Source organism: Gymnoscopelus braueri (genome assembly GCF_963280865.1).
Source record: "Gymnoscopelus braueri genome assembly, chromosome: 20".
NCBI lineage: Eukaryota > Metazoa > Chordata > Actinopteri > Myctophiformes > Myctophidae > Gymnoscopelus > Gymnoscopelus braueri.
In genome coordinates, this window is record NC_137622.1 from 1603470 (window position 1) to 1615698 (window position 12229).

The following is a 12229-nucleotide window of genomic DNA, read 5'->3' on the forward strand; positions in this document are numbered from 1 at the left end:
ATTCCATATAGAATTACCTTTGGCCCCGTGTGTGCGTCCTTTGGGATGTTATTAATAGCAAATAATGTGAAATTTGTCCTCTGCATTTACCCATCCGAATTATTAGGAGCAGTGTCGGGGAGCAGTTGGGAGTCAAGTGTCTTGCTCATGGACACTCTTATCAGCTGAAGTAAAATAAAGAAAAAAACGTTTGGGAGACACTGTGCTCTAGCTGACACATATGGACCGGGGTCCGGCGGGAAGCAAACTGTAGACCTTATGATTCCCAGGTGGCCTCTCTACACACTCAGCTACTGCTGCCCCTCTCACTTCTCTCCTTTGTTTTTTCTTTCACTGATGCTCGTGCAAACGTGCACGTTAGTGACTTTGTGTGTGTGGCCGTGCACAGGTGTGCATGTCTGTGTGTGTGTGTGTGTACGCTTGGCAGGATGCTTTGCAACAATGTCTGTCTGTCTGTCTGTCTGTCTGTCTGTCTGTCTGTCTGTCTGTCTGTCTGTCTGTCTGTCTGTCTGCACAGAGCTATACAACATCACACAGCCTCTGAAGCCAGCCACTGAAGTCTACTCCAACTCACTAATTACTGTAATACCTCTTCATGGCTCGTTTGCTTTATAACACCTATTCTATTTCATTTAGAAATAGCTATGTATGAACATCTTACAGACTGTGCTGTCCATACATTGAGAACAATGTTCAGTGGTGGACAAAGTACTCAACCGCAGTACTTGAGTGAAAGTATAGATACTACTCGTCAAACATTACTCAAATTTGTCAAATTTGTACTTGAGTTAATTGCTGGAGCACTTATAATATATATTTTTAATATCAATGAATTGCTGTATTCAAATGCAGACATTTTACAGACATTTTCAAAAGAAATATCAATAATAGTACTCTTAGAAATGTAGTGGATTCAAAAGTACAATATTTGTCTTTGAAGTGTAGGGGAGTGAAATTCATGAGTATCCAAAAATACGAATACTCAAGTAAAATACAGACACTAAAAACACTTTTTAGTTATAAATAATTAATTAATAATTGTAATTATTTCATGACTGTGTGCACCACTGACAATGATCCATATGAAGGCTACACAGTCCATTTGTCTAATTGCAAATGGATGAATGATGATGACTGAGGATTCTATTGTGCCGCCTGGCTAACATGGCTCTGGCATGAATCCATTCCAGACCGGGGGGAAGTCTGCTTTGATCTTGTCGTATTATACACATAATGAAGGGGCGGTGAGTGACGTCCTGGTTGGTTGAACCTGACGAATCCTGGAATTGGCAGGCGAGGGATGCTAATGAGAACCAATTAAAACACACGCTGTGTGACTGAGAGAATAATGTACAATGAGCGGAGCTCTAGTGAGCTCTGCCATGCTGTCAGTGTTAGCCAGTTTATGAAGTGCGATAGCGCTAGCCCTGGTAACCTTAAACTGTGAGAGAATTCAACATTTTCTATTAATCTATGTTTTAAAGGTAATAAAGGACATTTGTTTTGTGTTGACTCATCACCATTTTGTGGGTATTTTTTTAAAGGTTTTATATTTATTTGATCTTAGTGTATGTATTATTATTAGGATGACTATATACTAGTCCCTCAAGCCAGACAACTCTTCCTCAATCTTCAAGTGTAACTACGCCTCCAGAAAGTCAACAATAGAAGATGTCATCTGTTCGTTATTTCCGCTCACGAAAAAATATTCTTTTAAATATATTGTTGATTTTCCATTTCTGCTCAGCAGCAACCTATATATTATGCTTCGACTAATTTGATTTACAGTAGGACAATAGACAAAACGGCAGCAGGGGTGAGACTGACAACATACCAACCTAATGTGTTAGTGTAACAACACAGTGTATGTTAGTGCAACACAGAGTATTCACAGCAGAAGCGTTTGTATACTGTACCTTTCTGGACGTGAGGAACTCCATGCCACGTGCCACCTGGAAGCTGTAGCAGATCAGATCTTCAATGGTCAGCGGCGTCTTCCACAGGTCCTCCGCTGGAGACAATGATGAGTGCAAATATAATAATTATGTTCATTAAAAACATCTCTACCTTTTTAATTTCAAGAAAAGAAAAAAAATGCATCCATTTCCACATCCTCAGAGTTACAGACCCGTAAGGGTCCACTTGGACAATTGAGAACCAACTAAAAAGTCGCTCACTGCGACAGACTCACTCGTCTCCACGGCAGGAGCGCTCTTCTGATTGGACCTTTTGGATGACTGAGGACTGCCAATGGGTGAGGAGGATGGAGAACGTCCTCTTTGGTCCACTTGTCCCGCCTCGATCATCCTTCGCACCTGGCTCTGAGTCTTAGGAGAGCGGTCCTGCCACAGGCACAAAGACATAGACACCTCATTGGCCACTGAAGCCGTACGTCAACGTCGCCGCCACATTATATAGGCCAGCTTGCCTTAACTCCAATGCAAGAAATACGCCTCATAATATACGTATCACCATTACTGTTACTATCTTTTAAGCATTTTCTTAGGTCTTTTTTCTATGCCCTGAATTTAATTTGTTTGTAATTCACTTTTTACAACAAGTAGGGTTGTTGTTGTCGTTGTTTTTAAACGCAGTAGCACCGAGATTTGTAAAAATCTAAAGTTACAAATAAAATGTACTATTATTATTATCTATGTATAATGTGCTTTGGTATAAAACCAAAAGTATCCCACTGTATATCATAACATAACTACTTGGTTTGTTAAGATTTTTAACAAACCAATTCACTAAGAATTAAGAAATGTATTTTTTCATTTGAATTGTGGAGAGACCTCCTGATTCAACAGACATACATGGACATACAAGGCACAGCTCGACCAGGATAATATGGCAGAACTGATAATGAATCGCTCCAATGAACAGCAGTGACCAATGAGGCATCCATGTACATTCATATCATAATACAGTATCTATGGGTCCTATACGCACAAACCACATCAATGGTGACAACAACTATTAATATTTAAAAAAAAATATTAAGCAGTCACACCTGACCTGTGTCAAACTAATTAGACTGAGCTGGGTGTGACAACACGGTCGATCTAATGAATGCACACAGACACAGGATAAATCAGCCATCCCGCAACCGTCTCAGGGCCTTTCTGCTCTGTCCTAGCTCCTAGAACCAACAAGGGGTTCCCGTTGTGAAAGCTATAGTTACAAATAAGGGTTCCCGCCCAAAATGGGTTAATACAATATAATACAATAGACCAATTATGTGTTTACCAACATGGAGACTGAACGCACAGGTGATTGTTTCATGCAATCAATTCCCAATATATAGTTTTTCGGGGTGCGCTGGATTCAGTTCATTCAACCTCCTCTTGTGTGTTGGCTAGTGAGGCGCGTCCTAGCGAGACATGACAGAATGGGTTTCATTTGGTGCCGGCCTGCGCGCGCATACTGGTTCTTATCAGTGTGACGTCGTCTGTCAAGGGGTCTATGGGGTGGTTGTATTTTGTCTCCCTGCTCTTCTATTGAGACATTTAGATTGGGTCAAAGGTCATGTCTCACCTAGACACAGGATCTGACACGAATTTTGACCTGATGGTCAAGATTCAATTTATCCCCTGACCAAGCAGGCAGGCTCCATTAGCTCAATGGTAAAAATGTCAGCACTTGAGCAGGAAACCGGGTTCAAATCCGGGGTAGAAGAGGAAAGTTACATAGTGCTGCTTTACAGGCATCTATATGAAGGTAGATACGTATCAAAATGTGAGAGCTTGTAGATTTGATTTGAGGACTAATAAAATGAGATCAAAGTGTACAATGAAATTTGCACTTGCATAAAATATTCATTTTATGCAAGTGCATTTTTTATTCATGTAATTTGACAGTAAGTCACAGAATAAACAATTCTCGGATGTGGATTACAGGTTACAGGTTACGGTACACATTTCAGTGAGTTTGAGTGCTGAATTCAAATCTACAAACTCTCCCGAGTTTTGCTACATATTTACCATTATACTGTAGATGTCCTTCCTGGATAATCTTAGAATATTTTTGGAAGATGTAACCATTTTTAATACAGCAATGCATTGATAATAAAATTACCATGCACTTTGCACTTTTGAATACTTTTTTAAAGCAAGAACTTCAGTACAAATCCCAGATTAAGTACCATACTAGTGCATCATTTCATTTTGCTCGCTGGATTGAAGTGTTGATGTGAACAAATGCCCAGGTGATAATCTATATACATAAAACCTGCTATCAGTTGCTTATTTTTTTCGTGCACAGAACGCTAAATAAAGTTAAATAATATGAGCAACCAACCAGTCAACCAGCTATAATGAATGGAATACTTGCAGTGCAAGCTCCCTTAAGGGCTGCTCTGCATAATCAGCAGAGTAAAGGGCAGTGACCTAGGGAATATTACAATATATATGATAGATGGTATTAATATGGCTCACAGGATGACTGCATTTTTTAAGTATTGCAATAGAGGAATGATCGATCTGCAATTTTCGCTACTATTGCGTGACACTCAAAAGTGTTTTGTTATTTTGAGTGGACAAACAAAGAAATAACTAGAGTTTTGCATACTGTACCCTGTATGGTCATGAGAACTAGAGTTTTGCTTACCCTGTATGGTAGAAAGAACTCTCGCTTGGCACGCAGGTAGTTGGATAGATTCCCGTACTTACAGTATTCCACTATCACCATCAGCGGTCCTGGAGGAAGACAATGAAATCGTTAGCAGAACGGATACAGTTTCAGTGTTTATCCAGTTGTCCTTAATTAGATTGCATTCCCTGGCTTCATAACTTCTATTGAGTTTGTTATAATTGTGTTAACTGTTAATGTTTTAGTTTCTTTTGTCTGCACTCTGTTGGTCTGTCTGCTGGTTAGATGTTAACTGTTTCATGAAACCACAATAGAAACAAGCTTAGGCTTCTTTTTTTTTACTTGATCCAAGTTGGTGCTTTTAACCCATTAAGACCTGGAACGCATCTGTGTCACTTTAGATTTCTTTGGCTATTCAAAAATAGCAGATATACAAGCTCATAGCGTGGCACCGAGTGCCGCGCTATGAGCTTGTAGATCTGATTTTGTAGATCTGATTTTGAAAAATCTTGAAAAAAGAATTTTTAGATTATTTTCCAAAAAATGTTTGCTTTTAAATTGATGCCAATACAATACTCTACTCACCATTTGCTTTGGTGCAAGCACCTAAGAGGTTGACCACGTTCAGGTGGTTTCCAATGTGAATGAGGATCTTCAACTCTGACATCAGAGCCTTGTGTTCGCTGGCTGTGGCTCCCTCTGAAACGCAGGCAAAAACAAACTGCAATGTTTGCTCTTTCCCCCATTTACATATGTATATATGTAAATCATATCATCCCTGTCGGGCAGAAACCTTGTATCTCCATATTTTAACTCTTTCTTTTCCCGTAAATGAAGGCCCTACTACAGTACTACAGTGTCACTGTCACACGAAAATAGCAAAAAGAGCCGATCTACAAGCTCACAACGCGCCACATCGCAACACGTTGTGAGCTTGTAGATCTGCTAAGAATGAAGCGAAAGTGAAAGTGGTTAAGTGTGTCTGTGGGTTTCTATACATTTTGAACCAATGCAAAGTATTAACAAGAGCTTGTGACTAAATAGCAACTACAGTGGATCACAGGTTCTCCCCCCCCCCCCCCCCCCCATTTCCTGAAAAGTACGTTTTGGACATACACGGTTTCCACCCGACAGCGAAGATATCCATGGACACATAATGTACAGTACCACATACAGTATACATGCACCCTCTCTCTCTCTCTCTCTCTCTCTCTCTCTCTCTCTCTCTCTCTTTACATTTATATAATACATGTGGGACATTGAGCTCTTTCACACTGAATCACGAGTGCCACAGAGGAATGAGCCTGAGTTTGCAATATGCTGTGGTTGAAAAGCACGCTTTTATTTATTTATTTCGTGTATTTCAGTTTTTCATGAATATGTTTATTAGGAAGCTACATTGGTATGATTGCACATAATAAGTATGTATGTCGTCACTGCCGGGTGTGCAACACTCATCAATTTACCCCAAAACATAAAAAGTTGAAATATGGAGATACAAGGATGATGTAAAATAAAATAGAATAACAACTTATTAACACTAATATAAGATCTCAGATCTCTATACTCCTAAGACAAAGCTATACTTCCATAAAATGTTTCAATTTTTTTATTTTTGTATACAACAAACAAACAATGAGTACTTTATACTTTTGGTACTTTAAGTATATTTTGACTTTTGACTATTTACTCAATTAATTTTGAATTCCGGACTTGAATTCCCTGTTACTTTTACTTAAGTAAAAACTTTTAGTACTTTTTCCACCATTGGGTTTGAGTTACGTTGTCGTCTCGATTCGAGTGGGAAGGCCATTCCACCGCTAGGACAAATCACACAGATACATGGCCTGCAAAGCGTGCATGTGCACCAACACACACACACACACACACACACACACACACACACACACACACACACACACACACACACACACACACACACACACACACACACACACACACACTCTCTCTCTCTTAAAATCTCACCCTTCAGCATCTTTACGGCCACTGTGTCGGTGCTGTTGTTCTTATTGGTGCCAGAGATGGCTGCCTCCATTACTTTCCCAAAGGCCCCGTGGCCCAGCGACTTCCCTGCACGCGGACAGTATGGATGACAAATAAGGGAAAGAAAGACCAAGAATATTCACAAAGAACAAGAATATCCACAAAGAATATTGTCACTGTCCTCATACTGTATGTCCATATTTCAAATTGTTGTGTTTTTTTTTGTAATTTACAATTTAGCCATTTAGCAGACACTAATGCATAAAAATCTAGGATCATAGGTAAACCAAGAACCTATCATCAGTCTAAACAGTATAATATCAAAAAAGATTGTCGAGATCAGCTATTTTTTTAACTTTTGAAAATCTTCGCCTATAATTAAAGGTAGGTTAAAGGGATGTTTCACTTTCAAAACTAATTTGGGTCATTTTATCGTCTACTCAGGCTTTTGGGCACACCCCAGACCGTTTTTAAGTTGCTTGATTCAGTATTTAGATATTTGATGTTCATTTTATCAGACACGCCCCCTTCCTATACAAACCCATTGTAACTTCAAACTCCATTTTAACCAGGTTAGATTCATCTAAAACACCTGTCCTTGGTTCTGGTGACTGATATTGTCCTTCTAATACGTGAGGAGACCGTGTTTATTCAATACATTTTTTCATTTATTTCTAATATTTATTTTGGAAAAGGAAAAAAATTAAACACAATAAAAAAATGTAAATTAAATAAATGAAAAACGTTATTGAAAAAGCACGGCCCCCTCACGTATTAGGAGGGCAGGATGAGTCACCAGAACCAAGGACGGGTGTTTTTGATGAATCTAACATGTTAAAAATGGAGTTTGAAGTTATAATGGGTTTGTATAGGAAGGAGGCGTGTCTGATAAAATGAAAAAAAATCTAAATACTGAATCAAGCAACTTAAAAACTGTCTGGGGGGCTCACAAAAGCCTGAGTAGACGACAAAATGACCAAACGTTTTTTTGAAAGTGAAATATCCCTTTAAGTGATTTATTTTGTTAAAATAAGTGTTAAGTAGCTCTACATTCTGATAGTACTCACTGCTATAGAGTGTTTGTTCAGTAACAGGGGTCTCTGTGTCTCTATGGCTCTTTATTATATAGAAAATGCAGGATACCAATTTTATCCCATCAGGAGCGAGTGCTCACACAGGATACAGATGAACACAAATAAATGAACAGACAATTGGAACTGGTACACTATTATAAAACTGAAGCTGATAAATGTGTCCTCTTCCTCTCTCCTGATTGGCTGAAATGTTGCAACCTACCTGAACATTTACTTTCTGTTTATTAAAGAGCTGGAGAGACAGGGAGACTCCTGTTACTGACCAAACACTCTATAGCAATGATTACTCAGAATCAGAATATAGTGCTTTAACCTTTTAACAAAAAAACTTTTGTTTTAACCCAAAAGTATCACTTAGACTACCTTTAATTACCTTACCAAAATAGGGACGTGGTAAAAGTTCAAAAAACTATGCAAATACAGATGACGTTAAAAATAAGTCAAATAATGGCCGATATATTGGTGTGGCTTTAATATCAACGGAGCGAGGGACAAGAATTAACTCTCAGTGGCGTTATTGTAAAAGGCTAAATGTTCCCATCAGCCAGTGAACGGGGAACAGACAGACGCTGTAGGGTGTCTGTCTGCACAGAGAAATGAACACAATATTTAGCAGTGCACTCTGCTGACACACACAACCATTAAGGATTGTGGAAATGGAAAAACTAATTTAGTTTCAGCTATCTAGCGGCTCTCATTCCACACTCGCTCACACGCTCGCACGCACGCACGCACGCACGCACGCACACACACACACACACACACACACACACACACACACACACACACACACACACACACACACACACACACACACACACACACACACACACACACACACACACACACACACACACACACACACACACACACAGGTTTGTATAACTATACTGCTGAGGACAATAAAAAATTTAGGATGCCATATAGAAAATATCTAAAAAATAGACATAAATGGTAGATCTACAAGCTCACAACGCAACTATAAGTACAAATTGGCATAACTCTAACCCCAACCCATAAACCTAACCTCTAACTGACTAATCATAACCCAAACCTGAATTTCTTCCTTATTGTAATCTTAACTCCTTTTTTATCCATACAACTATTATTATATATATATATATATACACACACACACACACACACACACACACACACACACACACACACACACACACACACACACACACACACACACACACACACACACACGCGCACACACACACACACCCCTGTATCCACCCATCCATCCATCCACCCTCTCGCACGCCTCTCTCTCCCACCCACGCCCGCCCCGGAGCGGGCGCGTCGTCGGTTCCTCACCCAGACGCAGCCTGTCTCGGGAGACCTCCCACTGCGAGGAGTCGTACGGTAAGTATTCACACTGCTCGTCCAGTGGCACCTCCCCCGGGTCCATGATGATAGACAGATAGCCTGTCTTTATGTCGGCCGGGTTCACCTTAAAGGCACCGGGAGAGAGGGAGAGAGAGAGAGAGATGAGGCTTCAGTTGAGATAAGGACAACAGAGAGACCACAGACTCTGCTGCTACTGCTGCTGCTCTGCTGCGTATAGAACGGAGAGGAGATGTGACATGAATGTGAAAGACTAATCGTATCGCATGTCGGGTGGAAAACCTCTTAAGTCCAAAACCGTTCCTTTTTATTATTATTAAAAAATATATATATATTTAATATAGTGAAAATAGCCGATCTACAAGCTCACGACGCCTAACCATCTTGTATGACGAAGTATAAGGCGTTCATTTACAACAAAACGTAAAACGTTTAAATATGGAGATAAGGTTTCTGCCAGACAGCAACGACATGTAAACAGGAGCCACGGAGAAAGAGCAGCGAGTGTTTGCAGGGGACAGTGAGATAGAGACAGAGAGACCTTTACTTGAGTATTGTACTTACAGTAAGTAAAGTGAGTATTTGTACTTTCAATTTGTACGACAATATGACTTCACTCCACTACATCTCTAGCCAGGACCCAACCTTAAAGTAATGAATTATGAATTAAGCACATACAGTAAGCACCAATTCAATTTACACGCTCACAGCGCGTGATTTGTACACATTTGTACACTAACCGGTAGGAGTCCATTTGGTTCCTAACTATCACTCATTTTGCTGGGGGTCGACCCTGGCTGGACCACCCCTCCCAAAGGACCCCACTTTGATAACCACTGATTATAATGGGATTTGATTTAATCCCTTAAACCTGAATTATACTTCGTCATGATGGTTCTGTAGTGCAAAAAATAAATGCTGATCTACATTATATCTTACAAAGAGGCTTCATATTATTTAATAGCCGATTGCCTCGGTATAACAACTATCTTATACGTTCCGTATTGCTTATATTACTTCCACTGGCGTATCCATTTGTTCCCTGACGATATTATGAATACACACTGATGTGATTTCAACTGTGTGTGAGAGAGAGAAAGGCCTCCGGCAGTGTGATCTGTCACTGCATTACAGAGATAAGCCTTGAATCCATCCACACATTAACTGACGGATGATGACACTTTACAGTCAACTCATTTTATATGGTCGGCTGGTTAATTTCAATCTTTCTCTTCTGTGTCTTTAACCCAGGGGTTTTCAACAGGGGGTCCGGGTCCCCTAGGGGGTCCTCAGAGTAACTACCGGGGGTCCGCCTTTAAATCTTTGTGTGATGCGGAACGTTAGCCGAAAATAGCCGATCCACAAGCTCACAACGCCTCGCAGCGTGTGGATCGGCTATTTTCGGAGAGTTGGTGTAGAGGGAAAAAGAGCAGACCAAGTACAATGGTCATGTTGACTAAATATTGAGGGTTTAAAAGGTTAACAGTCTGAAAATACATATTATATTAACATGAATCCAAGAAAAGACTATCTAGCTTCATAGACTATCTTATCTAAGTTATCTATGAAAAAGGTTTAATCTGCAACACAATGTTATACAATATGTAGTGGGGGTCCTTGCTTTGTGTCTCTCTCAGCTGAGGGGTCCTTGGCCTGAAAAATGTTGAAGACCCCTGACTTACCCTCTATTCTTTGTCAAAACAGAGCTGAGTTACAACTAGAGGATTTGGTATAGAGTCTACACCAAATGACTACGCCACAAATAGCCAATCTACAAGTTCACAACGCAATCTACAGTTTGTAGATCTGCTATTTGTGTCGACGCAGAAATCTGTGGCTGCGCAGAAAATAGCAGATCTACAAGCTTTACGCTTGTAGATCTGCTATTTTCAGCAAAGATATTTAATGTAGAGCGAAAATAGAAAACACACTAGTATAGAGCCCTGATGGTCTCCGCTCAACAACGTATACTGTAGCTACTTTACATTAGCGTTGGCTCCATACCAGAATTATTATAGTTTTTAAATACTCATTAGTTAGTTTTAACTAGTTTTAATTTAGTTTTAGTTTTTTTCAGGTTTTTGTGAGGAAAACCTTGATTTATCAAAGCTGAAAAGGGTAGGATGAAAGAATGCACAACATCACATATAATGGGGGGAAAACTAAAACAAAGATGATTTCACATGCAAATCTATTTTGTTTGTGTTAGTTTAAGTTTTTATTTGTTTTGCATTGTACATTTTAGTTTTTTCCTTTTTTTATTTAGTTTTTATTTTAGTTTCAGTAAAAAAGAAACGTTTTTCCCCTTTTAGTTGAAGTTAATTTACACAACAGAACGAGCGCATGCAGGCAAGTAGATTTCTTCATTTTAATATAATATTTTCTCTCTGGTGTTCACATAGCTTCCCTGCCAATTAAAAATACTGACTTGAATTAATGGAGGACGGAGAGAGAGAGAGAGAGAGAGAGAGAGAGAGAGAGAGAGAGAGAGAGAGAGAGAGAACGAGAGAGAGAGAGAGAGAGAGAAAGCGAGAAAGCGAGCAAGCGTAGTGCGTACAGTAAACATATGTAAATTAACATGCTGTTTACATAACCTCCCTGAAGGTTACTGCAGAGCAGCAACTGTATCTAATTGAATATGAGGAAAATAAAAATGAATTTGTGTCTTATAGTAATGTATGTCATTAGAGCCAGATTGACTCCCACGCTGGGATTAGGCTCACCAGTAACACACACACGAGCGCGCACACACACACACACACACACACACACACCCTCTTGACGTTGCAGAAGATGAGAAGCAACAGAGCCCAGAAGAACACAGCGATGACTCCTGTCCCGATGAGAATAACCACCTCCACGTTGGCCTTGTCACTGGAACCTGATAGAGAAAGAAAGAGAGAAAGAACGAAACAAAGAAACAAAGAAACAAAGAAAGAAAGAAAAGTTGTTCTCATACATGAACAGACACCGTTCACGTTAGGGGGTGTTCACGTTAGTTGATAAAACAAATAGATTTCTTTTTTTTTTAAAGTAATCGATCACTATTTTGAACGTTTCATTGTAAGTGAAAAGTCTTTAAAATAATAATGAAACTCGTGAATCTACTAGGGCTTAACTGGTTAGTCAATTCGTTGAAATAAATGCATTTTTTTAATAAATATTACATTTTCTCGATTAATCTTAAAAGT

The 12229-nt window shown here is 39.5% G+C and overlaps 1 protein-coding gene across 2 annotated transcripts in view; it reads right to left on the minus strand.

The window, feature by feature from the left end:
* Nucleotides 1-12229, minus strand: part of flt4 (fms related receptor tyrosine kinase 4) — a 281476-nt gene that overhangs the window by 141422 nt on the left and 127825 nt on the right. For both annotated transcript variants that reach the window (XM_080416376.1, XM_080416375.1), the window contains exons 17-23: nucleotides 11813-11919; nucleotides 9009-9144; nucleotides 6574-6678; nucleotides 5173-5286; nucleotides 4606-4694; nucleotides 2192-2342; nucleotides 1917-2011 (exon numbers count right to left, since the gene is read on the minus strand). In XM_080416376.1, the coding sequence (XP_080272502.1) occupies nucleotides 1917-2011; nucleotides 2192-2342; nucleotides 4606-4694; nucleotides 5173-5286; nucleotides 6574-6678; nucleotides 9009-9144; nucleotides 11813-11919 (797 nt within the window). The remainder of the gene's footprint in view (nucleotides 1-1916; nucleotides 2012-2191; nucleotides 2343-4605; nucleotides 4695-5172; nucleotides 5287-6573; nucleotides 6679-9008; nucleotides 9145-11812; nucleotides 11920-12229) is intronic.